General features: G+C 51.1%; 3 protein-coding genes and 1 long non-coding RNA gene across 4 annotated transcripts; 1 reads left to right on the top strand and 3 right to left on the bottom strand.

Moving 5' to 3' along the window:
• Positions 1-3,332: 3,332 nt before the first annotated feature.
• On the bottom strand, positions 3,333-5,210 carry LOC100404630 (free fatty acid receptor 3). The gene is made up of 2 exons (XM_017967428.5): positions 5,162-5,210; positions 3,333-4,934 (listed from the first exon to the last, which is right to left on the bottom strand). Exon 2 carries the CDS (start codon positions 4,921-4,923, stop codon positions 3,928-3,930), a length of 996 nt encoding a protein of 331 aa, XP_017822917.3. The 5' UTR covers positions 4,924-4,934; positions 5,162-5,210; the 3' UTR covers positions 3,333-3,927.
• Positions 5,211-12,447: 7,237 nt separating this feature from the next.
• On the bottom strand, positions 12,448-16,865 carry FFAR3 (free fatty acid receptor 3). Its single transcript, XM_035286135.3, has 2 exons — positions 16,592-16,865; positions 12,448-16,364 (listed from the first exon to the last, which is right to left on the bottom strand). The coding sequence occupies exon 2, from the start codon at positions 16,351-16,353 to the stop codon at positions 15,313-15,315; it is 1,041 nt and encodes a 346-aa protein (XP_035142026.2). The 5' UTR covers positions 16,354-16,364; positions 16,592-16,865; the 3' UTR covers positions 12,448-15,312.
• Positions 16,866-22,513: 5,648 nt separating this feature from the next.
• Positions 22,514-24,986, bottom strand: FFAR1 (free fatty acid receptor 1). The gene has a single exon (XM_008980017.5). The coding sequence runs from the start codon at positions 24,268-24,270 to the stop codon at positions 23,368-23,370; it is 903 nt and encodes a 300-aa protein (XP_008978265.3). The 5' UTR covers positions 24,271-24,986; the 3' UTR covers positions 22,514-23,367.
• Positions 24,987-25,591: 605 nt separating this feature from the next.
• LOC144580726 (uncharacterized) lies at positions 25,592-27,512 on the top strand. Its single transcript, XR_013530741.1, has 3 exons — positions 25,592-25,726; positions 26,763-26,862; positions 27,404-27,512. It is a non-coding gene; the product is annotated as an uncharacterized LOC144580726 (long non-coding RNA).
• Positions 27,513-27,521: the final 9 nt, after the last annotated feature.

Here is a 27,521-nt window from a genome sequence, read left to right as displayed (position 1 = left end):
CCTGTGACCTCCAGACCTTTTTGTGAATGAGGGTGGCAGCTTTCAGAGAAGAGCTATAAGGGCAGGGCGGGGCCACAAAATAAGAACAAGGGATGAGGAAGAACATCTTCAGAAAGTCAGCAGGTCTCTGCCACTGCCTGTCTTGGGTTCTGAGTAGAAGTATGAGCTGTGCTTACCGAAGAATCACACTTTCTCATGCTCCTTCCCCATCCCTCCCCACCTCTGAGCAGCCCTCCTCCACCTCCATGGAAGCAGTGTGGCCACAGGCTGGAAGCCTAGTAAGCAGTCCACAATCCTCAGGCCTGATTCACTTTCCCATACAAATACTTAAAGGTGTTCAATTTGTTATCAGTTGAAAAGAACGTAAGATTTCAAAAACAGCAATAACAACTGGATTTTCAGCTTGAAAAACTGGAAGGTATGACAGAGCTGCACCCACAGCCCCGCATGGTGACAGGAAGTGAAATGAGCCATTGCGCTGTCCCATCACCACCATTTCCACCACGCCGTGCAGTTCTCCAGCACCAGGATAAAAGCTGGTTGCCATGTCTCATTTGTTTGCACACGGTTACTACCCTTTTGGGTAACCCAGGTTATCATCCAGCAGCCACAGCCTCTGCAGAGCAGCTCAGCAAAAGCAGAGACCTGCTTGGCTGAAGGAAACTTAGCAAGATTGATATTAGGTACACAAACGCTACCAGCCAAGAGGTGAGGTGACACCATTTTTTGAAAACTTCCTTACTGGGGTTTCACTGACACACCATAAAATGAATCTATTGTAAGGAGAGAGTTCAGTAAGTTTTGACCTCTTGTGTGTCCCCCCACTGCAATCAAGTGATCTAACATTTCCATCACCCAGAAATGTCCCTCTGATATCTTCCCGATCAACACCCTTTTCTTTCCCATTCCCTGACCCTGGCAACCACTGGTCTGCTCTCTGTCAGAGGCTACACTGTGAATCAAAAGAAGGTCAGCTGGAAAAGCTGTAAGCAGAAGGGTTCACTGCAGAGTGAACGAACAGACCAGCAAGCGTGGGCCAGGGAAGTGGTCTGCTGACCTGCACTGGCTGGGGATGCCTGGCAGTGCCCCTGCAAACCATTGGATTGGTTACCACGGGATACACAAAGAAAGAGTTATTTTTATGACAGCTTTAAGGGAGCTTTCCAGACAGTTTGAAAAAAAACAAAAAACAAAAAAACAAAAAAAACAAAAATGAGGGTAAGCGCTCTAAGCTTAGAGAACTACTGGAAATTATCAAGGCCAGGTGCAGTGGCTCACGCCTGTCATGCCAGCACTTTGGGAGACTGAGGCAAGAGGATCACTTGAGCCCAGGAGTTTGAGTCATGTAACAGGACCCTATCTCTACGAAAAAAGCCTCTTTTAAAAAAATTAACTAGGCATGGTGGCATTCACCTATAGTCCCAGCTACTTGGGAGGCTGAGGCAGGAGGATTTCTTGAGCCTGGGAAATTGAGGCTGCAGTGAGCCATGATTGTACCACTGCACTCCAGCCTGGGTGACAGCCAGACCCTGCCACAGAAAGAAAAAAAAAAGAAGGGGACAGGAATAATCTAATTGTGTGCATTAATTGTAAGTAGTAAATTAGGCATCCAGGACCACGTATCCCCATCTTCACGTGCGCATTGTGTGTGTTTGAGTGACTCCATGAGCACAAGGCCTGGGTGGCTCTCCAGTGCCCAGGAACACTGAACAGAGACAAGTACTGTTCCACAGGATGACACTGCTCATGGTCCACATCCCAGTCTTTCAGCCTTCTTGTTTCTATGGCATCCAAGAGCGCATAATAAGTATGAGAATTTTTTGTTTTTGAAACAGAGTCTCGCTCTGTTGCCCAGGCCGGAGTGCAGAGCGGCAATCTCTGCTCACTGCAATCTCTTTCTCCCAGGTTCAAGCAATTCTCCTGTCTCAGCCTCCCCAGTAGCTGGTATTACAGGCATGTGCCATCATACCTAGCTAATTTTTGTATTTTTAGTAGAGATGGGGTTTCACCATGCTGGCCAGGCTAGTCTCGAACTCCTGATCTCAGGTAATCTGCCTGCCTCAGCCTCCCAAAGTGCTGTGATTACAGGCGTGAGCCACCATGCCCAGGCATGTTGATCAGCTTTTCCTTCCTTCCATTCCATCTTTTCTCTGGAATGTGATCCCAGCATCATTTTCTCAGAATACAGGCTGTGGCCTAGATATTTTGATTTGCCTCTGTATGAATGGCTTTTCAGAACTGGCCTCAAAGGAAAGTCAGAAGGATTCCCACAGAAGTTTCGAAGTTTTGGGAACCACAACTACCTGTAGCTCTTGGGGACTTTTTACTGTTGTTTTCTAAACCAGAAGAATCATGTCCTCAGAGAGGAAGGTCAAAAGGTGAGCACCTTCTCACACTATTCTCCCCCCAAATAAAAACCTTGCTGTCCCACTTCTAATTTCCAGAAAAAATGACTGCACTTTTCTTCCAGGCGTCCTTTGGCTTTTATCAATGCTCAGCTTCCTTGTGTTTTGGAAGAGTCCTACAGCTAATTTTGCAGACTCCCAGGCTTCTTGCTCTCCTCGTCTGGTCTTTGCCTCCCTTCTGATGTAGGGCAGTGAGCCCTAAATTAGAGCTTAGCCTGGGAGGATTCTTGGCTTTACCCAGGAAATTCTTTATTTATTTATTTTAATTTAAATTCTTTTTTCAGATGGTGTCTCACTCTGTCACTCAGACTGGAGTACAGTGATGTAATTTTGGCTCACTACAACCTCTGCCTCCTGGGTTCAAGTGATTCTCCTGCCTCAGCCTCCTGAGTAGCTGGGATTACAGGCTCGGGCCACCACACCTGGCTAATTTTTGTATTTTTTAGTAGAGACCGTTCACCATGTTGCCCAGGCTGATCTCGAACTCCTGATCACAAATGATCTGCCTGCCTAAGCCTCTCAAAGTGCTGGGATTACAGGTGTGAGCCACTGTGCCCAGGTCGCCGGGGAAAGAATTTAAAGGCTACCCAGTGGTAGAAGAAGATGGCTTTATTGAAGTGCAGTGTTACGGTTCCGGCAGTGCAACAGCTCTGTGATTGGCCCGGCAGAGCAGGACTACCCCACAGGCAATGCGCTAAGAGTAGCAGTTTACGGCACTTTTGCATTCATATTTATATCTATTTTTAATTACACACAGATTAAGGGGCAGTTAATGCCCACAGTTAACCCTCCCCCTCCCCTCCCCTCCCCTCTCCTTCCCTTCTTCCCTTCCCTCCCTCCTCCCTTTCTTCCCCTCCCCTCTCCCCTCCTCTCCCCCTCCCTTCCCTTCTCTCCCCCTCCCCTCCCCTCTCCCCTCTCCTCCCCATCTCTTCCCTTTCACTTCCCTTCCTTTCTCTTTTTTCTTGGTCTTGCTCTGTTGCCCAGGCTGGAGTGCAGTGGTACAATCACAGTTCACTGTAGCCTCAACCTCCTGGGCTCAAGCGATCCTCCCACCTCAGCCTCATGAGCAGCGGGGACTATGGCATGTGCTACCATGCCCAGCTAATTTTTTTTTTTCCTTGGAGAAAGGAGTCTTGCTACATTGCCTAAGGTGGTCAGACCCCGGGCACTGCTCTTAGCTCCTGTGCCACTGGCAGAAAAGCACAGGAGTCGCCTGCTGCTATGAGGACCTCAGTGTTCTCCAGAGCAGCTGCTCACCCTGACCCCTTCCCAGAGCCCAATCCATAGAGTGTGGGTGGATGGGGATGGAGGTGAGAGCAAGAGCTCAGCTTTAGGGCGCACACCCTTAGGAAGGCTGGGCGCCTGCTCCACCCCCAAGCCCCATTGATTCCCAGCTCACCACTCAAGTCCCGCCTTGTGCGGGCGAGGAAGGACCCTGAGGATGACACGCCAGCTACACCCACCTGCCCCAGAGGACCTAGCTTCCAGCACAGGCCACCTGGCCATCCTTTCCACAGCCCTGCTACAGTCCACTACTCCTCCTTTCTTCTGTGAGATCCTCCTTGTGCTCCTCCCCTCCTTTCTGCTCCTTTAGCTCCACGCTGCCCTCCTGCCGCCACGGAGCACAGAGCCCACGCAGCCTCCCCAGAAGCCTGTGGAAGTCGTCTTGGAACGCAGAGGAGGAGAAGTAGTAGACAAAGGGATCGACACAGGAGTTCAGGGTGCTGAGAAGCATCACGTAGATCCTCCATGCCGGGCTTTCACCCTGGACAAAGCCCATGACATGGGACATATGTAAAGGCCCAAAGCAGACGAGGAAGTTGAGCAGCGTGGCCACCACCAGCCCTGCCACCCTCCTCTGCCGTCGGCGGCTGCCTGCCCTGCCGAGGATCCACACCAGGCGGCTGTAGCAGTAGCTGGTGATGAGCAGGGGGACCACAAATAGGGCCACGACCATCTCCAACCGCACAGGCAGCAGGATGGCCAGCTGGTCCGCCTGGAACTCCATGTAGCAAGTCTCAATGGCATTCTGCCTGTGGGAGGAGTTCCTCGAGAATTCCATGACATAGACCACGCTGCAGTGAGCAGAGGCCAGCAGCCAGCAGGCCACACTCACCACACCCGCCTGTCCCAGCCTCGGCCTGGTCTTGTACCACAGCGGGTAGGCCACGCTCAGGAAGCGCTCAATGCTCACGGCTGCCAGGAAGAGGGCTGTGAGATAGACGGTGGTGAAGAAGATGAATCCAGAGAGCGGGCAGAGGATGAGGGGCAGGGGCCAGTGCATGCCACTGGCCGCCTCCACCATGCGGAAGGGCAGGAACAGCAGCAGGAGCAGGTCCGAGGCTGTCAGGTTGAGCAGGAGCACGTCCACGGCCACCGGGCGGCGCCGCAGCTTGCCCACGAAGACCACCAGGGACAGCAGGTTGAGAGGGAGCCCCACCAGGAAGGTGAGGAGGTACACGGAGAAGGCGAGCCAGTGATTGCCAGGGAAGTAGGACCCGTCAGGGCCTGCACCCATGCTGGTGGCCACTGGTGAGAGAGAGTGACATGGAGCTGGTAGTGGGGAGCCTTCCTGCCCTGGCCAGCAGCATCTCACCCAAAAGGGCACGTGGCCACTACGCCCACCCCTCTTGCCTCCAGGTGCTTTCCAGGCAGGGTCAGCCTGCCTGTCTTCCTGAGCATGCCCTGTCCCCTTCCTTCCCCAGCAGAGAAGCACCCAGGTGCTCCTCCACCCAGCCCCTCGGGCCCAGGCTCACCTGCTTCTTTGAGGCCCCAGGTATCTGCCGCACAGCACCTTCCTGTCTCTCCAGACCCAGTGCGGTTGGCTATTTATCCAGCAGAAGTGATAAAGACCGGGCGGTGCCCATGACATCACTCACTGTTGAACAGTGGCACAAAACTCTGTTGCCAGGCTGATGAGTATGCAAAAAGGGGAACAAAATCCACAACTGTGTGCCTCCCTCCTCCGACAGCCTCAGCTGGGATGCCGGAGCAGGCCTGAGCTGATTGCCTTCCCTCCCCTCTCCTCCACTTGAATTTTGTCTACTTCTCTAGAATGGCACTTGTCCAGTTTGCCTTGTCGGGGCACAAAGCGTGAGGCAGTGACAGAGACTGGGCTCTGTCACTTCCCGACTTTGTGATTTAGGGGAAAGTGATGTGTCTGTCCTTTCCGAGTTTGTGATTTGGGGGAGGTGATGCATCTCTGCTTTCTCTCCTCCAGAACAGGGATCATCAAAGCCCCCAACTCGTATTTCAAAGCATGAACACATGCATATTAAGACATATGCACAGTGAGACTAAAATGTTAATCAGGTCAGTTGCTTCTTGAAAATATTTACTTTAGATTCGGGAGCACATGTGCAGGTTTGTTACGTGGGCACATTGCAGAATCTGACGTTGGGGCTTCCATTGAGCCCACCACCGAAATCGTGAACATGGTACCCAACAGGTGCTTTCTCCCCCTTGTCCTCTGCCCTCCTACCCCGCTTTGGAGTCCCCATTGTCTATGGTTTCCATCTTTAATGTTTGTGCGTTCTCTCACTTAAAAGTGAAAACCTCAGCCGGGCGCGGTGGCTCACGCCCAGCACTTTGGGAGGCCGAGGTGGGTGGATCACAAGGTCAAGAGATCGAGACCATCCTGGTCAACAGGGTGAAACCCCGTCTCTACTAAAAATACAAAAATTAGCTGGGCATGGTGGTGTATGCCTGTAATCCCAGCTACTCGGGCGGGTGAGGCAGGAGAATTGCTTGAACCCAGAAGGCAGAGGTTTCGGTGAGCCAAGATCGTGCCATTGCACTCCAGTTTGAGTAACAACAGCGAAACTCCGTCTCAAAGAAAAAAAGTGAAAACCTATAGCATTTGATTTTCTGCTTCTGTGTTAATTCACTTAGAATAATTCACTTAGGCCTCCAGCTGCATTTACGTCCAGCAAAGGACATGGTCTCATTCTTTTTTATAGCCGCATAGTATTTCATGCTGTATACATGCCATTGATGGGGACCTCGGTCGATTCCATCATTTTGCTATTGTCAGTAGTGCTGTGACAAACATATGCATACAGGTGTCTTTTTGGTAGAAAGATTTCATTTTATGAAAAATGATATTGATGATTTGGTAGGAATTATGTGGAATCTGTAGATTGCTTTAAGCAGTATGGACATTTTAGTGATATTGATTCTTCTAATCCACGAACATGGCATGTTTTTCATTTAGTTGTGTTTTATAGTTCTCCTTGTAGAGATCTTTCACTTTCACTTCTTTGGTTAGATGTATTCCTAGGTATTTTATTTTTGCTTGTGGCTATTGTAATTGGGATTTGTGTTCTTTATTTGGCTCTTGGCTTGACAATTGTCGGCATATAGAAATGCTACTGATTTTTATACAACAATTTTTTATCCTGAAACTTTGTCAGTCATTTATCAGGTGTAGGAGTATTTTGGAGGAATCTATAGGGTTTTCTAGGTATAGAATCACAACATCAGTGAACAGAGATAATTTAACTTCCTCTTCCTACGTAGATGACTTTTATTCCTTTCCCTTGCTTGATTGCTCTGGCTAGGACTTCCACAACTATGCTGAACAGGAGTAGTGAGAGTAGACATCCTTGTCTTGTTCCATTTCTTAGGGGGAATGCTTCCAAAGTTTATCCATTCAGTATGATGTTGGCTGTGAGTTTGTCATAGATGGTGCCTATAATTTTGAGATATGTTCCTTTGACACCTACTTTTTTGAGGGTTTTTATCACTAAAGGATGTTGGATTTTATTATATATATTTTTTCTGCATCTGTTGAGATGATCATAAAATTTTCATTTTTAATTTTGTTTATGTGGTGAGTCACATCTATTAATTTGGACATACCAAACCATCCTTGCATTCCAGGAATAAAGCCCACTTGATCATGCTGAATTATGATTTTGTCATGCTGCTGGATTTGGTTTGCTAGTATTTTGTTGAGGGTTTTTGCATCTATGTTCATCAGCTATTGGCCTAGAGTTTTCTTCTTTCACTGTGTCCTGCCAGATTCTGATAGCAGAATGAGACTGTTTTGTAGAATGAGTTAGGGAGGAAACTCTCCTCCTCAATTTTTTGGTATAGTTTCAGTAGGATTGGTACCATCTCTTCTTTGCAGGTCTGGTAGAGTTTGACCGTGAATCCATCCAGTCAAGGGCTTTTTAAAGTTGGTAGATATTTTATTACTGATTCAATTTTGTAATTCATCATTGGTCTGTTCTGGGTTTCAATTTCTTTCTGGTTCAATCTTGGTTGTGTGTTTCTAGGAATTTATCTGTTTCCTCTAGATTTTCTGGTTCATGTGAATATAGATGTTCATAGCAGTCTCTGAGGATCGTTTGTATTTCTGTGGGATCAGTTATAATGTTGCTTGTGTTATTTCTGGTTGTGCTTAATTGGATTTTTTTTTAATTTGTTAATCTAGGTTGCAGCCTATAAATCTTGTTTATTCTTTCAAATAACCAATGTTTCATTTCATTGATCTTTTGAATGGCTTTTTGGTCTCAATTTTATTTAGTTCTCCTCTGATTTTAGTTATTTCTTTTCTTCTGCTAGCTTTGGATTTAGTTTTCCTAGTTCCTTTAAGTGTAACGTTAGGTTATTAATCTGAGATCTTTCTAACTTCTTGATGTACGCATTTAGTGAAATAAACTTTTCTCTCAATACTGCTTTAGCTGTATGCCAGAGATTTTGGCATGCTGTGTCTCTATTTTCAGTTGTTTCAAAGAATTTTTTGACTTCTGCCCTAATTTTTTAACTTCTGCCTTAATAACCTACTCCAAAGTCATTCAGGAACTAGTTGTTTGGTTTCCAAGTAGTTGTGTAATTCTGAGAATTCCTTTTGGTATTGATTTCTATTTTTATTCCACTATGGTCTGAGAAGATGGTTGGTGTGATTTTCATTTCTTTAAATTTATGGAGATTTGCTTTATGATTAAGCATTGAGTCAATCTTAGAGTATGTTCTGTGTGCAGATGAGAAGAACTTACATTTTGCGGGTGCTGGGTGGAGTATTCCACAGATGTCTCTTAGGTCCATTTGAATGCATGTCCAACTTAAGTCCAGAATTTCTTTGTTAGTTTCCTGCCTCAGTGATCTGTCGAGTGCTGTCAATGGTCTGTTGAAGACCCCACTATTACTGTTATCCATCTCTTTTCTTAGGTCTAGTAGTTATTGTTTTATAAATCTAGGTACTCCAGTGTTGAGTGAATATATATTTAGGATGTTAAATCTTCTTGTTTAATTGAACCCTTTATCATGAGGAAGTGCTCGTTTGTGCTTTTTTACTATTGTTGGTTTGAAGTCTGTTTTATCTTATACAAAAACAGCAACCCTTTGTTTTCCATTTGCATGAGAGATCTTTCTCCATCCCTTTGAGGGTTTGGATGCCATTATATGTGAGATGAGTCTCTTTCTCCTTTGTGAAGCTTAGTTTGGTAGGACATGAAATTCTTAGCTGGCATTTTTTTTAAAAAGAAGCCTAAAAGGCCGGGTACAGTGGCTCATGCCTGTAATCCCAGCACTTTGGGAGGCTGAGGTGGATGGATCACAAGGTCAGGAATTTGAGACCAGCCTGGCCAAGATGTGAAACCCTGTCTCTACTAAAAATACAAAGAAATTAGCCAGGCATGGTGGTGCACACCTGTAATCCCAGCTACTCGGGAGCCTGAGGCAGGAGAATTGATTGAACCCGGGAGGCAGAGGTTGCAGTGAGCTGAGATCCCCCCACTGCACTCTAGCCTCGGCCACAGAGTGAGACTCCATCTCAAAAAAAAAAAAAAAAAAAGAAAGAAGCCTAAAAATAGGCACCTAATCTCTTCTGAATTGTAAAGCTTCTGCTGAGAAGTCCACTGTTACTCTGAGTGGACCCTCTTTACAGGTAATTTGGCTCTTTTCTCTAGCTTTCTTCTAGATGTTTTTCTTTCATGTTGACCTTGGGTAGTCTCATGACTGTGGCCTTGGGGATGGTGATTTTGTATTAGCATCTCTCAGGAATTCTCTGAATTTCTTATATCTGCATGTTGACCCTTTAGCAACATTGGGGGCATTTTCCTGAATTATACCTTCAAATGCATTTTCCAAGTTGCTTATTTTTTTCTTCTGGGTGAGGAATGCCAATAAGCCATAGGTCTGGTCATGTCCCATAATCCTATACTTTTCAAAGCTTTTGTTCATTTCTTAAAATTATTTTTCTTTATTTTTGTGTGACTGCGTTAATTCAAAAGACTGGTATTCTTTCTCTGAAATTCTTTCTTCTGCTTGATCTAGTCTATTGTTAAAGTTTCCAGCAGTATTTTGAAATTCCTGTAGCAAATGTTTCATTTCCAGAAGTTCTGTTTGACTCTTTCCTGTGCTTTGGTTCACAGCCTGGTTCATTTTTATGCCTTTTTAATATTGGATTTCAACTTTCTCTTGGATCTTGCTGAGTTTCCTTGCCACTCACATTCTGAATTCTAGATCTGTCATTTTCAGCATTTCAATCTGGTTAGGATACATTTCAAACCCAAGTGCTCTCCAGCTGCAGAGGTAATTTATTTCATCATTCAAATACTTTTGGAGCACAGTGATGCCATTTCACACCCACTAGAATGGCTACAAGCAAAAGGCAGACAATTGTTGACGAGGGTGTGGAGAAGCAGGGGCCTCGGCCTCTCATTGCTGGTGAGAATGACAGATGGTGCAGCTGCTTTGCAAAACAGGTGGCAGTTTCTTAAAAAGTTAAACATCAGTTTACCATGTGATCCAATAATTCCACCATAGGTATTTATTTAGAACAAGTGAAAACATTTGTCTACACAAAGACTCAGTCCTCAATGTTCACAGCAGCATTCATCATAAGAACCAAAAGTAATTATCAGCGAACTAACACCAGAACAAAAACCAAACAGCGCATGTTCTCATTCATAAGTGGAGTTGAAGAACGAGAACACATGGACACAGGGAGGGGAACAACACACACCGGGGCCTGTAGGGAGGTGGGGGGAAGGGGAGGGAGAGCATTAGGAGAGATATGTAACACATGTGGGGCTTAAAACCTAGACGACAGGTTGACAGGTACAGCAAACCACCATGGCACATGTGCACATATGTAACAAACCTGCACATTCTGCACATGTATCCTAGAACTTAAAGTATAAAAAAGAAAAAGAAAAGTAACCCAAAGTGGAAAATTCACCTGGAGGCCCTTCTGCTAATGAATGGATAAAAAAAGTGGCACATCCATACACTGGAATTCTATTTGGCCACAAAAAGGAATAAGCTGTCTATACCTACTACATCAGAAGTCCCCAGCCCGGGCCGCAGACCCGTGCAGGGCAGTGGCCTGTTAGGAACCCCGCCACGCAGCGGGAGGTGAGCAGTGGGCAGACAAGCCAGCACCAGCGCCCGAGCTCCGCCTCCTGTCCTATCAGCGGCAGCGTTAGATTCTCAAACCCTATTGTGAACTGCACAGGCGAGGGCTCTGGGTTGCTCGCTCCTTATGGCAATCCCGATAACGCCTGAGGATCTGAGGTGGAACAGTTTCATTCCCAAATCATCCCCCACTCCCTTGAGGTCGGCGGAAAAATAGTTTTCCACGAAACCAGTCCCTGATGCCAAAAAGTTTGGAGACTGCCGTACTACATCATGGATGAATCTGTAAAATATTACGCTCAGTGAAACAAGCCAAGGGGTCCCATTGAGGGCGAGGGAGAGCTGCAGGGGCAGGTCCATGGGGCCGCCGTCCTGTCTACACGGCTCCTGTGTGCAACAGGCTCCCTGTCCTCAGATCTTGAGGCCCCGGAAAGGAGGGGCTCCTGGGATCACTCGCGGGTTCCGGCCCTGCCTAGTGGGATCACCGAGGAAACGGAGGCCCACAGAGGGAGGCGGCAGCCAGGGAGCAGCGGAGCCTAGACGAGAAGCTGGGACCTGTGGCCCCCAGTCCTGAGCTTCCTCTCCACCATATCACCTCTTAAAGCAGAGGAGCGGCCGGGCGCCGTGGCTCAAGCCTGTAATCCCAGCACGTTGGGAGGCCAAGGCGGGTAGATCATGAGGTCAACAGATCGAGACCATCCTGGTCAACATGGTGAAACCCTGTCTCTACTAAAAATACAAAAAATTAGCTGGGCATGGTGGCGCATGCCTGTAATCCCAGCTACTCAGGAGGCTGAGGCAGGAGAATTGCCTGAACCCAGGAGGTGGAGGTTGCGGTGAGCCAAGATGGCGCCATTGCACTCCAGCCTGGGTAACAAGAGCGAAACTCCGTCTCAAAAAAAAAAAAAAAAGCAGAGGTGCACCCACAGGATCACAGGAGATAGGACATCGCGAGGGTCCCAGAGGAAGGGAGGCTTCTTGATTTCTGAGACTGTGGGGAGGAGGGTTGAAGAGAATTCAGAAGAGGGCTGGGCCCACAGCCTGAGTCTTCCCTGGGAATGGGAGTTTGACTCCTGAGCCCACTTCCCTCAGTGGAAAGCCGGCAGGACAGTGGGAAGGAGAAAGGTGTGAATGAGGTGGGGGTTGTGGCCAGGGGCAGGAAAAGGGGGTCCCCCAGGGAAAGCCCAAGGGTCAGCTGGGCCGCGTCCATGTCACAGTTGAGCTCAGCAGTCCTCAGGGCCACCTGGGCAGGGGGATCTGGGAGTTTGGGGAATAGTCAGGTGAAGAAAGGAGTCACAGAAGGAGAAACCCCCCTCCTGGCGCTGCCAGATGTCTCTGAGGTCAGCAGTCCCCTCAGCAGGCTGAGGGAGGATGCCTGGGATGGGCAGTGAGCCGGAAGGGGAGGAGGGCGGGTGGCAGGGCCATTAGCCTGAGGTTCTAGCAGCTTGGGTGAGCAGCTAATGGGGCATCCAGGCTGGAGCTGAGGCCGCACCAGAGGAGATGAGGAGCTAGGAAGATGCAGGAACACAGAAGGGCCAGGGAGGAATCGGTGCCTGTCTGGGTAGGAGCCGGGCGTGTAGCCAGTGCCTTGCAGGAGCAGGGCTGGGGCTCGGCCACAGCGCTATTCCCTCCCCAGCCCTCCTGCCTGTTTACACCTGCACTGGGGCCAGGTCTCCCCATCCTCTTGCACCCATGGGCAGGCCCCCAGCCTCATTGGCTCACCCCGACAACACAGGGTGCCCTGTGACTGCATCCACCAAACCATCTCCACATGGCAGTGGGTGTATGGAATAAGGTGTGATCACGTTCAGGTGTGGCTCTGCACAGGCTGTGGGCTTGTTTTAGTTTTCGTGAGGAGGGGGCCCCTGTGTTCTCCTTCCCCTTCCCCTCTAACTCCATGGTGGTGGCTCCAGACCTTTCCAGGGCTGGCGGAAGGAGGAGGAGGAAGGCAAGGGATAGGCACAGCCTCCGCTGGTGACATTGGGTGTCCCTCCCTGAGGCACAGGGGATGCAGCGTGGTCAGCTGCGCAGCTTCCTTCTCTCAGCCCTGGGAATCCAGCCGGCTGTTCAGCTCCCCGGTGGAGTCGCTTGGGCCTCCTAGAAGGACCTAAGGAAGATTTCTAACCTCTCTGGACGCTCTCCCAGGTGTGTCCACATCTGCTGATGAGAAGCCAGCTCTGCTCCATGAATCTGTCTCTGTCTCTGTTTCCCTCCTAAGAATGACAGCACAGACTCTCCACATCTGTTTTCTCAGGTGTATGCAGGTCACCTGACCACTCTGCCCCTTCCAACTTCAGGTCCTCCATCATAAGCCTCTCTCTGTGTGGCCTCCTGGCAGTTCTGGTCACCAGGCTTCAGCGGAGACAGCACTGGGGTCTCGGCCTATCACCACCTCCCTCCAAAGACGTCATCTCACTCCTTTTTGCCTGTGATCACCTTATCCATGGGAGACTCACAACTGCTTGTTCTGCCTGATGGAGAGGGTGCCAGCTGCCGCATCCCCCACAGTCCTCTCCCACCTCCTCTGCCGTTCTCACACCCCAGCTAGATGGCACCAGGCGGCAGCCCCAGATGCGTCTCCTATTCTCTGACAGCCCCGCTCCCTTGGCTTCTGAGATGTACGGAAAATGCTCGAACGTGCTCCTCACCACCACTCCCATGATCACCCATACCCTGATGGCTTTTCGTCCTCCCCACCCCCGGGCTTTTGCTTAGACAGACTGGACTGGGCTGGGTGACGGCTGGGGACAGCAAAGCCCATGAAGCTGCCTCTTATTCCCTCTTATCTACCCTGGGGGAGGAGCAAAACTCCAGCTCTTCATGGCTCTCTTTTGATGGCGGGGGGGTGGGTTCGGCTTTTCTGTTCTCTGCTTTGGGGTGGCAGTGCTCATTCTAAAGTTGCAGGATTCCATGGCACCTTTGTCCCCTCGAGAGCCGTGAAGACCCCTATTTGTGTCAATTTCTTTGCAGCCACCAGGGCTGAGTGCCCTGGGGATGGACAGGTGAGCCATGGGACAGAGAGACAGCTCACGGCTTTAACCCTCTAGTGTCCCTCTCCTTCCACCTGAAATTTAGGTCCCCACACATAGCCAGTCCTCATTCTCCCAGCAAGCTCAGCCCCAGGAAGCAGATATTTAAAGACCCTGGTGTTGAACTCCCCAAAGTTCTGAGCCCAGCCATCTGCATGCAATAGGTGTTCAATTAACGCTTCTGAAATTCTGCTGACTGAATGCAACAGAGGCTGGCGACTCCCAGATGGCCTTGCTCGGGGACCAGTTCCTGACCAGCTATCTCTCATGGGCCACCCCTCAGGGAAAATGAAAACCTCCTGAATGGCCATATTTTGGTGACTACAGCTCTCTCTGACTTTGCAGAAACCTGAAGTCCACGGTGCTAATTATCTTAATTTGTTTTTTCAAGAGGGCTTTTTTTTTTTTTTAACTGGGAAAAGGTTGAACCCACACAAATAATCAATATGCTTTGCATTTCGTTCTGTTTCTTATCACACCCTGTTTACATGTGTCCTGCTCAGATGGCGTCATCTGACTTGGGCACATTTGACTGGGCTTGGTGACCACAAGTGATACACAGCTGGAGAACCGCAGAGTGATTCAGGGGCATGGGCGTCAGAGCCAACTAACTCCAGCTTCTGGTCCCACTTTAGTCACCCACCAGCTACGGGATCTCAGGCAGATGTCACCTCTCTGGGCCATTCCGTCATCTGAAACTGGGGATAATGCTGGTACCTACCACAAGGCTACTGAGAGATAGAAGATGCTGTGTCAGGCCAAGTCCTGCAGACCGGGCAGCTGTTATTTGCATCCCTGCAGACCAGATCCTCTCCCGGCAGCCAGGCGTCCTGGTGTTTGGCCCTTTTGCTCTGGAGTCTGGTGTTTTCTCCTTCCATCCACCAGTCCCCCCCGGCCCAAGTGCACCACCAGAACAAAACAGGAGGAGGAAAGACCGTTGTTCTCTTTGGCTTGCTTCCTCATTTATTTGGGTAATTTTTCTTCTGTCATTGTTCATGATCCAAATTTGTCGTTGTTCTCTGACCCAAATGTATTGAGCAATGGGAATGGCCTTTTCTGGAAAAGGCGCTGTGGGAGCAGCATGCAGCCTCATCCTTGGAGCCCTGTCTCCCATGCTCCTGACTCACCAGCTGGGAGCAGCCCTGAGGATGGGTTTCTCCCCTCTCCCACCCCTGCCACTTACTGGGCAGCCCCCTCAGACCCCGGGCACTGCTCTTAGCTCCTGTGCCACCAGCAGAAAAGCACAGGAGTCACCTGCTGCTATGAGGCGACTCAATGTTCTCCAGAGTAGCTGCTCACCCTGACCCCTTCCCAGAGCCCAATCCATAGAGTGTGGGTGGATGGGGATGGAGGTGAGAGCAAGAACTCAGCTTTAGGGTGCACACCCTTAGGAAGGCTGGGTGCCTGCTCTACCCCCAAGCCCCATTGATTCCCAGTTCGCAACTCCAAGTCCCGCCTGGCATGGAAATACTCTGAAGATGCCTCGCCAGCTACACCCTCCTGCCCCAGAGGACCTAGCTTTCAGCACAGGCCACCTGGCCACCAGTTCCAGAGCCTTGTGAGTGTTCACTGCTCTTTATTTCAGCTAGACGATCCTCTCCCTGCTCCTTTCCTCCCTTCTGCTCCTTCAGCTCCACGCTGCCCTCCTGCCACCATGGACCACAGAGCCCACGCAGCCTCCTCAGCAGCTCATGAAAGTCGGCTTGGAACGCGGAGGAGGAGAAGTAGTAGACAAAGGGGTCGATACAGGAGTTCAGGGTGCTGAGAAGCATCACGTAGATCCTCCACGTTGGGCTTTGATCCTGGACAAAGCCCACGACATGGGACATGTTGTAGGGCCCAAAGCAGACGAGGAAGTTGAGCAGCGTGGCCGACACCAGCCCTGCCACCCTCCTCTGCCGCCTGTGGCTGCCCCTCCTGCCGAGGATCCACACCAGGCGGCTGTAGCAGTAGCTGGTGATGAGCAGGGGGACCATGAAGAGGACCACGGCCATCTCCAACCGCACGGGCAGCAGGATGGCCAGCTGGTCTTTTCGGAACTCCAGGTAACAGGTCCCATTGGTTCCCCTGGTGTGAGAGGTGTCCCCCGAGAATTCCATGACATAGACCACGCTGCAGTGAGCAGAGGCCAGCAGCCAGCAGGCCACACTCACCACACCCGCCTGTCCCAGCCTCGGCCGGGTCTTGTACCACAGCGGGTAGGCCACGCTCAGGAAGCGCTCAATGCTCACGGCTGCCAGGAAGAGCGCTGTGAGATAGATGGTGGTGAAGAAGATGAATCCAGAGAGCGGGCAGAGGATGAGGGGCAGGGGCCAGTGCATGCCACTGGCCGCCTCCACCATGCGGAAGGGCAGGAACAGCAGCAGGAGCAGGTCCGAGGCTGTCAGGTTGAGCAGGAGCACGTCCACGGCCACCGGGCGGCGCCGCAGCTTGCCCATGAAGACCACCAGGGACAGCAGGTTGAGGGGGAGCCCCACCAGGAAGGTGAGGAGGTACACAGAGAAGGCGAGCCAGTGATTGCCAGGGAAGTAGGACCCGTCAGGGCCTGCACCCATGCTGGTGGCCACTGGTGAGAGAGAGTGACATGGAGCTGGTAGTGGGGAGCCTTCCTGCCCTGGCCAGCAGCATCTCACCCAAAAGACCAAGTGGCCACCACGCCCACCCCTCTTGCCTCCAGGTGCTTTCCAGGCAGGGTCAGCCTGCCTGTCTTCCTGAGCATGCCCTGTCCCCTTCCTTCCCCAGCAGAGAAGCACCCAGGTGCTCCTCCACCCAGCCCCTCAGGCCCAGGCTCACCTGCTTCTTTGAGGCCCCAGGTATCTGCCGCACAGCACCTTCCTGTCTCTCCAGACCCAGTGCGGTTGGCTATTTATCCAGCAGAAGTGATAAAGACCTGGCCGTGCTCATGACGTCACTCACTGTTGAACAGTGGCACAAAGATGCCTTGAGCTCCGCAGCCAGGGCTGGTCGGTATGCAAAAAAAGCAACACATTCCACAACTGCGTACCTCCCTCCTCCCGCAGCCTCAGCCTGGGATGCTCTAAACAGGCCCCAGCCGACGTCTTGCTCCCCTCCCCTCTCCTCCACTTGAATTTTGTCTGCTTCTCTAAAATGGCACTTGTCCAGTTTGCCTTGTAAGGGCAGGAAGTGTGATGCAGTGACAGAGCTGGGCTCCATGAGATCTGTTCCTTCCCGACTTTGTCATTTGGGAGAAATGACTTACATTCTCTGTGTCTCTGCTTTTCCCCCTACAGAACAGACTGTCATAGTGCCTATCTCACAGGCCAATGCATTCACGCATGAAGATTAAAACAATATGTAGGTAGATTAAAAGATTACTAATACACATCGAGTGCTTTGAAGGAAGGCTGGCATGTGGTAGTGAGTGCACAGCGGATGTCAGCTGCTATTTTCCCTGTCACTGGTGCAGGATTATCTCTAGGGTGACAATAAAAATAATAAAATAATAATAGTGGTGGTGGCAGCAATGATGACAGCAGCTGCATTTTCATGGGCACATAATCCATAGCAGATATTTTGCTTCTAGGTCATAAAATCCTTGTCCCTTGCAGTGGGGAAGTGACTCTCTCTGTGATGAAGCTTGTGAAACATTGCCACCAGGGTTCAAACCCAAGCGCTGTGCAGCTTCACAGGTGACCTGTTAGTTCATTCAATGACGGCGCACAATGAGATATCATTTCACATCCACTAGAATGGCCACAAACAAAAAGTCAGACAATGCCAAGGGTTGGCGGGGATCTGGAGAAACAGGGGCCTCGTTCATTGCTGATGAGAATAATGGGAGGTGGTGCCACCGCTTTGGAAAGCAGGTGGCAGTTGCTTAAAAAGTTAAACATAAATTCGCCACGCGATCCAATAATTCCACTGTAGGTATTTACTTAAGAGAAATGGAAACACAGGTCCATTTAAAGGTCCACATAAAGACTCGATCCTAAATGTTTACAGCAGTGTTGGATACGATTGCCAACAGTGGCAGCCCATCCGCTGGTGAGTGATTTTAAAAAGTGGCACATCCATATACTGGAATTCTATTTGGTAATAAAAAAGAATGAGCTACCCATACATGCTACAACCTGATGCTGAGTGAAACGAGCCAGACATAAAAGATCGTATATTGGTTGGGTGCGGTGGCTCACGCCTATGATCCCAGCAGTTTGAGAGACCAAGGCGGGCGGATCACCTGAGGTTGGGAGTTCGAGATCGAGACCAGACTGACCAACATGGAGAAACCCCATCTCTACTAAAAATACAAAATTAGCCGGATGTGATGGCGTATGCCTGTAATCCCAGCTACTTGGGAGGCTGAGGCAGGAGAATCTCTTGAACGTGGGACGCAGAAGTCACAGTGAGCCAAGATCGTGCCACTGCACTCCAGCCTGGGCAACAAGAGTAAGACTCCATCTCAACAAACAAACAAACAAAACACGTATTGTAGGATTTCATTTATATGAAATGTCCAGAATAGGCAAAGTTACAGAGTCAGAAAGTAGATCTGTGGTTGTCTGGGGGCTGAAGGTAGAAGTGGAGATTAAGTTGGATTTTTCTTTTGTTTGTTTTGTTTTGTTTTTTGAGATGGAGTCTTGCTCCGTCACCAGGCTGGAGTCCAGTGGCACCATCTCAGCTCAAAGCAACCTCCACCGCCTGGGTTCAAGCGATTCCCCTGCCTCAACCTCCCTAGTAGCTTGGACTTTAGGCATGCGCTACCGCGCCCAGCTAATTTTTTGCATTTTAGTAGAGACAGGGTTTCACCATGTTGGCCAGGCTGGTCTCGAACTCCTGACCTTGTGATCTGCCCGCCTCAGCCTCCCAAAGTGTTTGGATTACAGGCGTGAGCCACTGCGCCCAGCCGGGGTTTTTTTTTGTTTTTTTTTTTTTGAGGCCGGGTCTTGTCCTGTCATCCAGGCTGGAGTACAGTGGCGTGATCTCAGCTCATTGCAACCTCCACCTCCCAGGTTCAAGTGGCTCTCATGGCTCAGTCAGGAGACTGACTCAGGAGAGTAGCTGGGGTAACAGGCACCCACCACCACACTTGGCCAATTGTTGTATTTTTAGTAGAGGTGAGTTTTGTCATGACAGCCAGGCTGGTCTCAGGTAAACTCCTGACCTCAGGTAATCCACCTGCCCTGGCCTCCCAAAGTGCTGAGATTACAGGCATGAACCACCTGCCTGGCCCAAGATTAAGTTTAAATGAACATGAAGGATTTTACTAGGGTCATGCAAATGTTCTAAAGCTCATTGAATTGTACACTTAACATGGGTGAATTTGATGATATGTACATGATATCTCTAGCTGTGGAAAGTACAGCAGTAGGTTGGGTGCGGCGGCTCAGGCCTGTAATTTTAGCACTTTGGGAGGCTGAGGCAGGAGGATTCCTTGAACACAGGTTGTTTGTTTGAGACCAGCCTGGGCAATATAGGGAGATCTATATCCACAGAAGGAAGGAAGGAAGGAAAAGAAGGATGAAAAGAAGGAAAGCAAGGAGGCAAGGAAGGAAGGAAAGGAGGGAGGAATTAGCTGGGTGTAGGCATCCACCTGTGGTCCCAGCTACTTGGGAAGCTGAAGTGAGAGAAACACTTGAGCCCAGGAGTTCAAGGCTGCAGTGAGCCATGGCTGTGCCACTGCACTCCAGCCTGGGCAACAGAGTGAAACCCTGTTCTCTGCCCCCTCCCCCCCCACACACAGAATGCAGTCATGACTGAAAAGTTTTTGCTGTCACGCTGTTTATATTTGGTGTTTGGGGGCTTAGGGGAGGCAGTAGGGGAAGGATAATGAAGACGTGGATACTGAAGAGGTAAAGAGCCACTGGAGAGAACAGTGGGGGTGGGGGAGTCTCTCGGGTGCACAGGCTTGGCCTGCTGGGGGAGGTGGTGGGGGTTTGGTACTCACGGAAATGAGAGGCGCCTAGGGTGGATCACGTCGACTCTCCTGGACCCCAGGGAGGCAGTGGATTTGCCTTAAGTGGGAGGAGGCAAGAGGAACTGGGAGAAGCAGCCCAGTGCCCAGCAGGGACTGTGGAGCAGAAGCCAAAGAGCGCCGGCCTTGGCGCCCCGTGGTGCGGGAGGAGGCAGTGGGGCTGCCTGGGCTGGAGTTTGGGTTTTTACTGAAATTCCCTGGTGTCGCTGCACAGATGCCGGGCTTATTTCTGGCTTCCAAAAAAGTTACTTAATTTCTCTGGCCTGTTTCCATATTGATAAAACAGCCATAGAGCTTTCTTTGGAGGGCTATTAGGGGCATTCATTCATTCACTGAGCAAACATTTACTGAGCACCTACTGTGTGCCAGTCTCTCTTCTGGGTGCTGGCGATATATCATCAATTGCAAGAAAAATCCTTGCATGCGTAGACTTTGGAGCCTGAACAGAGCTCATCTGCGGATGTCAGTCCGTGCACACCAGCCGATGGCTGCCATTTGTTGTGCCCCAATACATCGTCATCATGTTCGGGGCAGTGTGGTCATTTAGAGCAGGGGCCCAGGTGTCTGTCTCCTTCACAGCCACTTCCCTCTCCCCTCCCTCTCACGGATTTGGGATGCCATCCTTTGCAAAATGAACCACAAACACAGGGTTAACCCCCATACCCCCAAGTTTTCCAAATGTCCCCTGGCCCTTGTGGGTCCTGCTTGGAAGGATCACATCCCACTTTTGCCCCTTCCTTGCTGTAGGGCCTCAGGCAAGTTTCTTCACCCTGTTCCAGGATCGCAGCTACCTCGTGCAGCATTTGTGCAAATGAAGTGCTCCTTTCCAGAGGAGTCCACCCTGCACCAAGTACTGCCTATGGAGTGGCTGGCATATTTCTTCAAATTAGCACACAGTACTCCTTATCTTGATGCAAGCAAAGCAGGCATGCGGCTTGGTGAGCAAAGCACAGGCTAGAATTTATCAGTGTCTGCCCCTCTGCCCAGCACCGTCGTGCAGTGAACACCTGCCCATCAGTATCGCGGTCACATGGCTAAACCTCAGGGTTATGTGAAGCTGAAGTGAGCCGACGCTCATTGTCAGACACTCAGCGCGGTACCCGTCATGTATTACAGACTATATAGATGACCTTCGACCAGCACAGGTTTGAACTGTGCAGGTCCACTTACTTATGGATTATTTTCAATAAATACGTTGGAAACATTTTCAGAGATTTGCAACAATTTGAAAAAACTTGCAGAGGAACCACAAGCCTAGAACTACTAAAAAAAAAATTTAAGCAAAAGATAGATATGGCACAAATGCAAAAAAACACATGTAGATACTAGTCTGTCTTATCATTTACTACCATAAAATGGACACAAAGCTCTGTTTTTCTGGAGACACGGTCTGTTTCTATTGCCCAGGCTGGAATGCAATGGTGGGATCTCAGCTCCCTGCAACCTCTGCCTGCCTGGCTCAAACCATCCTCCCACATCAGCCTCCCAAGTAGCTGGGACCACAGGCACACGCCACCACGCCCCGCTAATTTCTTTGTATTTTTGGTAAAGACGGGGTTTCACCATGTCACTCAGGCTGGGCAAATCTCTTATATAAAGTTAAAATTGGCCGGGCACGATGGCTCATGCCTGTAATTCCAGCACTTTGGGAGGCCGAGGTGGATGGGTCAACTGAGGTCAGGCGTTCAAGGCAAGCCTGGCCAACATGGCGAAACCCTGTCTGTACTAAAAATACGAAACATTAGAAAGGCGTGGTGGTGGGTGCCTGAAATCCCAGCTATTTGGGAGGCTGAGACAGGAGAATTGCTTGAACCATGGAGGTGGAGGTTGCAGTGAGCTGAGATCATGCCATTGCACTCCAGCATGGGAGACAGAGCAAGACTCTATCTCTAAAAAAAAAAGTATCTATCTATCTATCTATCTATCTATCTATCTATCTATATATATATATATACACACACATATATCTCTATCTATATATATGCGCACACACAAACTCTACTTGATGCCATTTGAAGTCAAGAGAAATGCAAGCAAACGTAAAGACGTTTTAAGTATTAAGTCATAAGTGCATAAAATTACTGTAGATATAATGTTCTCCTGTAATAATTTCATAGCCATCTCCTATGCTGTCTTTGTGAGTTCAAGTGTTGAGTATCCACTTAAAACACCACGTGAAGCTAATCATCTCCTGGTGAGCAGCTCTCGCCAGTACATTTTGTATAGAAGTGAAACAGTGATCTCTCGTAGTTCTTGCGTATTTTTCACCGTGTTTAGTGCAATACCACAAACTCTGAATAACCCCGTGGGCCCCTATTCGGGGCCACTAGTGATGGCAGAGCTCCTTCCAAGAAGCAAGGAAAGTGATGACATTACAAGAACGAGTTGAACCGCTTGATATCTACCATCGATTGAAATCTGCAGCTGTAATTACTGCCGATTCAGACAGGGAATTTCTCTTATAAACAGACGACATAAACTTATGGTACTGATAAATACAGCACAGTGCTGTGAAGGTATTTCTCTTTCTAATGATGTTCTCCATAACATGTACTTTTCTTTAGCTTACTTTGTTGTAAGAATACAGCATATAATACATATAACATACAAAATATGTCTTTTTTTTTTTCCAGAGACAGGGTCTTGGTCTGTCACACAGGCTGGAGTGCAGTGGTGCAATCATGGCTCATTGCAGCCTCGATCCTGGGCTCAAGCGATCCTCCCACTTCAGCCTCCCGAGTAGCTGGGACTACAGGCACATACCACCACACCCAGCTAGATTATTTTTATTTTTATTATTTGTAGAGGTGGGGTTTCACTATGTTGCCCAGGCTGGTCTTGAACTCCTGGATGCAAGCAGTCTTCCCCACCTCAGCCTCCCAAAGTACTGGGATTACAGGCATAAGCCACTGTGCCTGGTCTCAAATATGTCTTGTTCAATTGTTTATATACTGAGTAAAGCTTTCAGTCAACAGTAGACTATTAGTAGTTGAGTTTTGGGGGAGTCAAAGTCATGCACAGATTTTCCACTGCATGGGGTTTTGGCACCCCATCCCCGTGTGGTTCAAGGGTCAACTGCATGGCCTTTGCCTTTTCCCTCCCCCGCTGAAGCATCTTTTCCTGCCAGCCTCCGTTCCCAGCTCCAAGGCTGCCCCCTTGTGAATTTCACGTGGTATAACAGTGTCATTATCCTGCCTCCTGCCCCGTCTCCTACTGGGACATCAAATGTTCTCTCCCGGGAGCTGATTTCAGAGTAGCGGCTCCTCAAGTGCATTACCAGAGTGGCAGTTCCCGTGGGCCAGAAACAGACCTCCTCCTCCTTCCAACAAGTACAAGGCCTTTGCCCGTGGGCTCACTGAAGACAGGCTGGTGAGGACGTGCAGAGGGGAGAGACCGGTGAGGAAGGGGGCCCACGTGTGCAGGGGCAAGCTTACCTCCCCCTGCCACCTTGTTCTGGCTCCATGCTCCTCTCCTGACCCGGGTGCAGCCCTCGGCAGGTGCAGCTCTCGGCTTGAGTGGCTCCAGGGAGGTCTCCGGGCCAGGCTGCCTGCAGTTCCTCTGCAGTAGCTCCCCGCAGGGGCCAGGAGAAGCAGCCAGACCCTTCTGCCCCATGCTCCTTCCCCGCCAGCGGTGGCCACTACTTCTGGGACGTGCCCCCTTGCGTTCTTGGCGCACACCCTGTCTTCAGGCCAGGACCCCTTCCCAAGTAACCGGTCACCAGCGGGTTGAGCACCACACTCCAGGCACCCGTGATGAGCCCCAGCTTCCTCCAGGGGCCTCCCATGTCGGGGTTCAGGAAGCTGGCCACGTTGGAGGCGTTGTAGGGTCCCACGCAGAGCAGCAGCGTGAGCAGCACCCCTCCGGCCACCCATGCGGCCCTCAGCTTCCGCCTGTGTGTCAGGCCTGAGCGGGCCAGTGCCCGGAGGCAGCCCACGTAGCAGAAGGCTGTGATGGCCAAGGGCAGGAAAAAGAGCAGGAGAGAGAGGCTGAGGCGGGCCGGGGCGGCGGAGGCCGGGTCCCAGGCCTCCAGGCACACGGGAGAGCCGTTGACCGGGGTGTTGATGCCCAGCGAGGTGTTGCTGTTGTCCAGCCAGCCTCCCGGAGCCTCCAATGCAAGGACCAGGCCCAGGTGGCACAGGACAAGGGCCCAGATGGCCGTGCACACCCCCCAGGAGTAGCATGGCCTCCGGAAAGCTTGGTAGCCCAGGGGGAAAGCAGCTCCCAGGTAGCGGCCGGCGCTCAGGGCAGCCAGGAAGCCCCCGCTGGCGTAGAGTGGAGCGAAGTGGGCCACCGCGAAGACGGGGCACAATGCAACTGGCAGAGGCCAGGCCCCTGAGGCCAGCGCCTCCACTGCCTTCAGGGGCAGGGAGACCGTCAGCAGCAGGTCAGAGCAGCCCAGGTGCAGGGCGTAGACCAGGCTGGGGGTGAGCCGGAGCCGGGCGTGGGCTGTGGCCCCTCGGATGGCCAGTAAATTGAGCGGGAAGCCCAGCGCGAAGGCGGCCACGTAGAGGGCGAAGGAGAGCTGCGGGGGCAGGTCCATGGGGCCGCCGTCCTGCCTACACGGCTCTTGTGCGCAACAGGCTCCCTGTCCTCAGATCTTGAGGCCCTGGAAAGGAGGGGCTCCTGGGATCACTCGCGGGTTCCGGCCCTGCCTGGAGGATTAGAATTCGCCTGGTGGGATCACCGAGGAAACGGAGGCCCACAGAGGGAGGCAGCAGCCAGGGGCAGCGGAGCCTAGATGAGAAGCTGGGACTTGTGGCCCTTAGTACTGAGCTTCCTCTCCACCATATCACCTCTTAAAAGCCGAGGAGCACCCACAGAATCACAGGAGATAGGACGTTGCGAGGGTCCCAGAGGAAGGGAGGCTTCTTGATTTCTGAGACTGTGGGGAGGAGGGTTGGAGAGAATTCAGAAGAGGGCTGGGCCCACAGCCTGAGTCTTCCCTGGGAATGGGAGTTTGACTCCTGAGCCCGCTGCCCTCCCAGCTTTCCTGGCAAGGCAGGAGCTGCTCTCCCACAGTGGAAAGCCAGCAGGACAGCGAAAAGGAGAAAGGTGTGGATGAGGTGGGGGTTGTGGCCAGGGGCAAGAAAAGGGGTCCCCCAGGGAAAGCCCAAGGGTCAGCTGGGTTCCAACCTGTCATGGTTGAGCTTGGCAGTCCTCAGGTCCACCTGGACAGGGGGATCTGGGAGTTTGGGGAATAGTCAGGTGAAGAAAGGAGTCACAGAAGGAGAAACCCACCTCCTGGCACTGCCAGATGTCTCTGAGGCTCAGCAGTCCCCTCAGCAGGCTGAGGGAGGATGCCTGGGATGGGCAGTGAGCCGGAAGGGGAGGAGGGCGGGTGGCAGGGCCATTAGCCTGAGGTTCTAGCAGCTTGGGTGAGCAGCTAATGGGGCATCCAGGCTGGAGCTGAGGCCACACCGGAGGAGGTGAGGGGCTAGGAAGATGCAGGAACACAGAAGGGCCAGGGAGGAATCGGTGCCTGTCTGGGTAGGAGCCAGTACCTTGGGGCAGGGCTGGGGCTCAGCCACAATCCAGCTCTATTTCCTCCCCAGCCCTCCTGTCTGTTCACACCTGCACTGGGGCCAGGTCTCCCCACCCTCTATGCATTCCTGGGCAGGCCCCCAGCCTCACTGGCTCACCCCGACAACACGGTGCCCTGTGACCGCATCCACCAAACCATCTCCACGTGGCAGTGGGTGTGTGGGATAAGGCGTGATCACGTTCAGATTTCTAAGGGCTCCAGACGCTCCCTCAGGTGTGCCCACGCCTGCCAGTGAGAAGCCAGCTTTGCTCTGTGAATCTGTCTCTGTCTCTCACTGTTCCCATGTCTGTCTTTAGGTCTGTCTGTTTCCTGCCTCAGAACAACACAGACTCTCCACATCTGTCTTCTCAGGTGTGGGGGTCACCTGACTGCTCTGCCCCGTCTGAGTTCCAGGTGCCCCATCATAAGCCTCTCTCCATGTGGCCTCCTGGCAGCTCCGGTCACCAGGCTTCAGGTGGGCAGTACGGGGAGTTCATCCTATCACTAACTCCCTCAAAGATGCCATCTCACTCCTTTTCATACCTCGGAGTCACTAAATTGGTCCGCTCTAGCCTTTTTCTCGAGACCCGCACGTGGGGCGCAGCACCTGTTGTGAGCAGAGAACTTGCCTCCTACTGTTCAGTGTGGTGTTGGGAACTGAGAAACTGACAGAACGGAGGAAGGATCCGAAGCAGTGCCGTTTCCCCTCCTACAGCAAGAGCAAAGCCCCGGGGAGCGGTTGGGTTTTTCCACCCACTGGCATCTGGCTCTTCACCCAAGGTCACCTCCTCCGTGGGCCTTCCCGGGTGCCTCGGCCACCCTGATCCCGCCTGTGAATTTCACTTGTGCTGTGTTTCTTCAGAGCACCCATGACTGTGACATCGTCTTGGCTGGCTCCTGGGCTAGAATGCCAGCCTCCTGAGGGCAGAGATTTTTGTCTGCTTTGTCTATTTCGTGTTGCACAGCAAGTGTGTGGGGAGCTAAATGCACAATCCATTGTCTGGGCCCTGGGAGGACGGTGAGAGCTGGGGTTTTGGAGGGTGGCCTGAGCCTGCATCTGGAGTCCTGGCCCCCCTAGCTTCCTGGCCACCTGCTCTTCACGCCTCAGCAATGTCTATTGATGGCCACATCTCATGGTCAATCAGCCATGTAGTAGGTTTATGTCAGCAGCTGTGCTGAGGGACAGGGTGGGAAGGGGAAGACACTCGGTGGTTGCCAGGGAGCCTGAGCCAGGCCCTTCAGGCTTAGGACTGCCTTGGCTCCCTCCAGGGGATCCTGTGCTAAAATCCTTTAGGACCCCTAGATTTAGAGATATCCAAGGTTGGTCCTCTTCCTTATATTTTTGGTGTCCTAACAACTGGATCTGCACTGGCTGCATTTCCAGATGCTCAGTAACTGTGCCGAATGAATGAAGGAAGGGATGAATGACACCGAACCTCATTTTGGTCACAGACATCCCAGCGCCCTCTCTGTCTCATTTAAACAGTTCTTAAAGTCTCATCTTCCTCCAGATAAGTTAACGATGCTCACCAGAAATCAAACCAGGAACAAAGTGGATTGTTGGGGAGATCAAGGCCTCCCTGCACCGTAATTCCTAGAATCAGCATCCAGGTATTGAGCAGAGATGGGAAAGGAGGGTGGGAAAGGAAGTCAGCAGTTTGGGGACACCTGCTGTGTGTCAGGAGCTAGTCCCCTTGATGATCAGATAATCACACCCCTGCTGTCTAAGGAAAATTAGCTTTGGCCCCTTCACAGAGGCAGGTGGATGGGTGGAGAGAGATCAAATCTGAGAATCGGAGAGAGAAGCAGGGGCACCTAACTGGAAAATCTGAATCAGTGAACAGAATTAGGGAACTGGTGCAGAGGACCATGAACAGCAGAAAAGCTGTGAGCTTTCTCAGCGTGGCTGGTCTTCAAGGCTTTCTCTGGCAGCTATGGGTTGTGCAAGAGCTGGGTAGCGTCATTTTTGAGAAGAGCTGTATTGAATTGGCTTCCCCTTTTCATATTCTTCGAGAAATGCAAATAAAGGATGGGGTTTGCTTCCTGGGGAACTTTTGGCTTCTGTGCTGCTCCAGCCTATATGATGATGCCTCTCTTCCTATTGGGGGCCACCTGCATGGTGGGCAGTGGCCTCTCCCTCTCCACTTCACAGATGGAGAAACCAAGGCTCAGGCAAGCTGGCAAGCCCTGCCAAGATCACCCGGCTAGTTAAGTCAAAAAATGAAGATTAAAGCTCTCACGCTTGTCTGCCTGCAAAGCCAGTATGCTTT

The sequence above is a fragment of the Callithrix jacchus genome, chromosome 22 (assembly GCF_049354715.1).
Source record: "Callithrix jacchus isolate 240 chromosome 22, calJac240_pri, whole genome shotgun sequence".
Lineage (NCBI taxonomy): Eukaryota > Metazoa > Chordata > Mammalia > Primates > Cebidae > Callithrix > Callithrix jacchus.
This window is presented reverse-complemented; position numbering and strand designations above follow the sequence as displayed.

Excerpts from the sequence above, each read along its gene's own strand:
- LOC100404630 (XM_017967428.5), bottom strand. The coding sequence starts at position 4,923 with ATGGGTGCAGGCCCTGACGGGTCCTACTTCCCTGGCAATCACTGGCTC.
- FFAR3 (XM_035286135.3), bottom strand. The coding sequence starts at position 16,353 with ATGGGTGCAGGCCCTGACGGGTCCTACTTCCCTGGCAATCACTGGCTC.
- FFAR1 (XM_008980017.5), bottom strand. The coding sequence starts at position 24,270 with ATGGACCTGCCCCCGCAGCTCTCCTTCGCCCTCTACGTGGCCGCCTTC.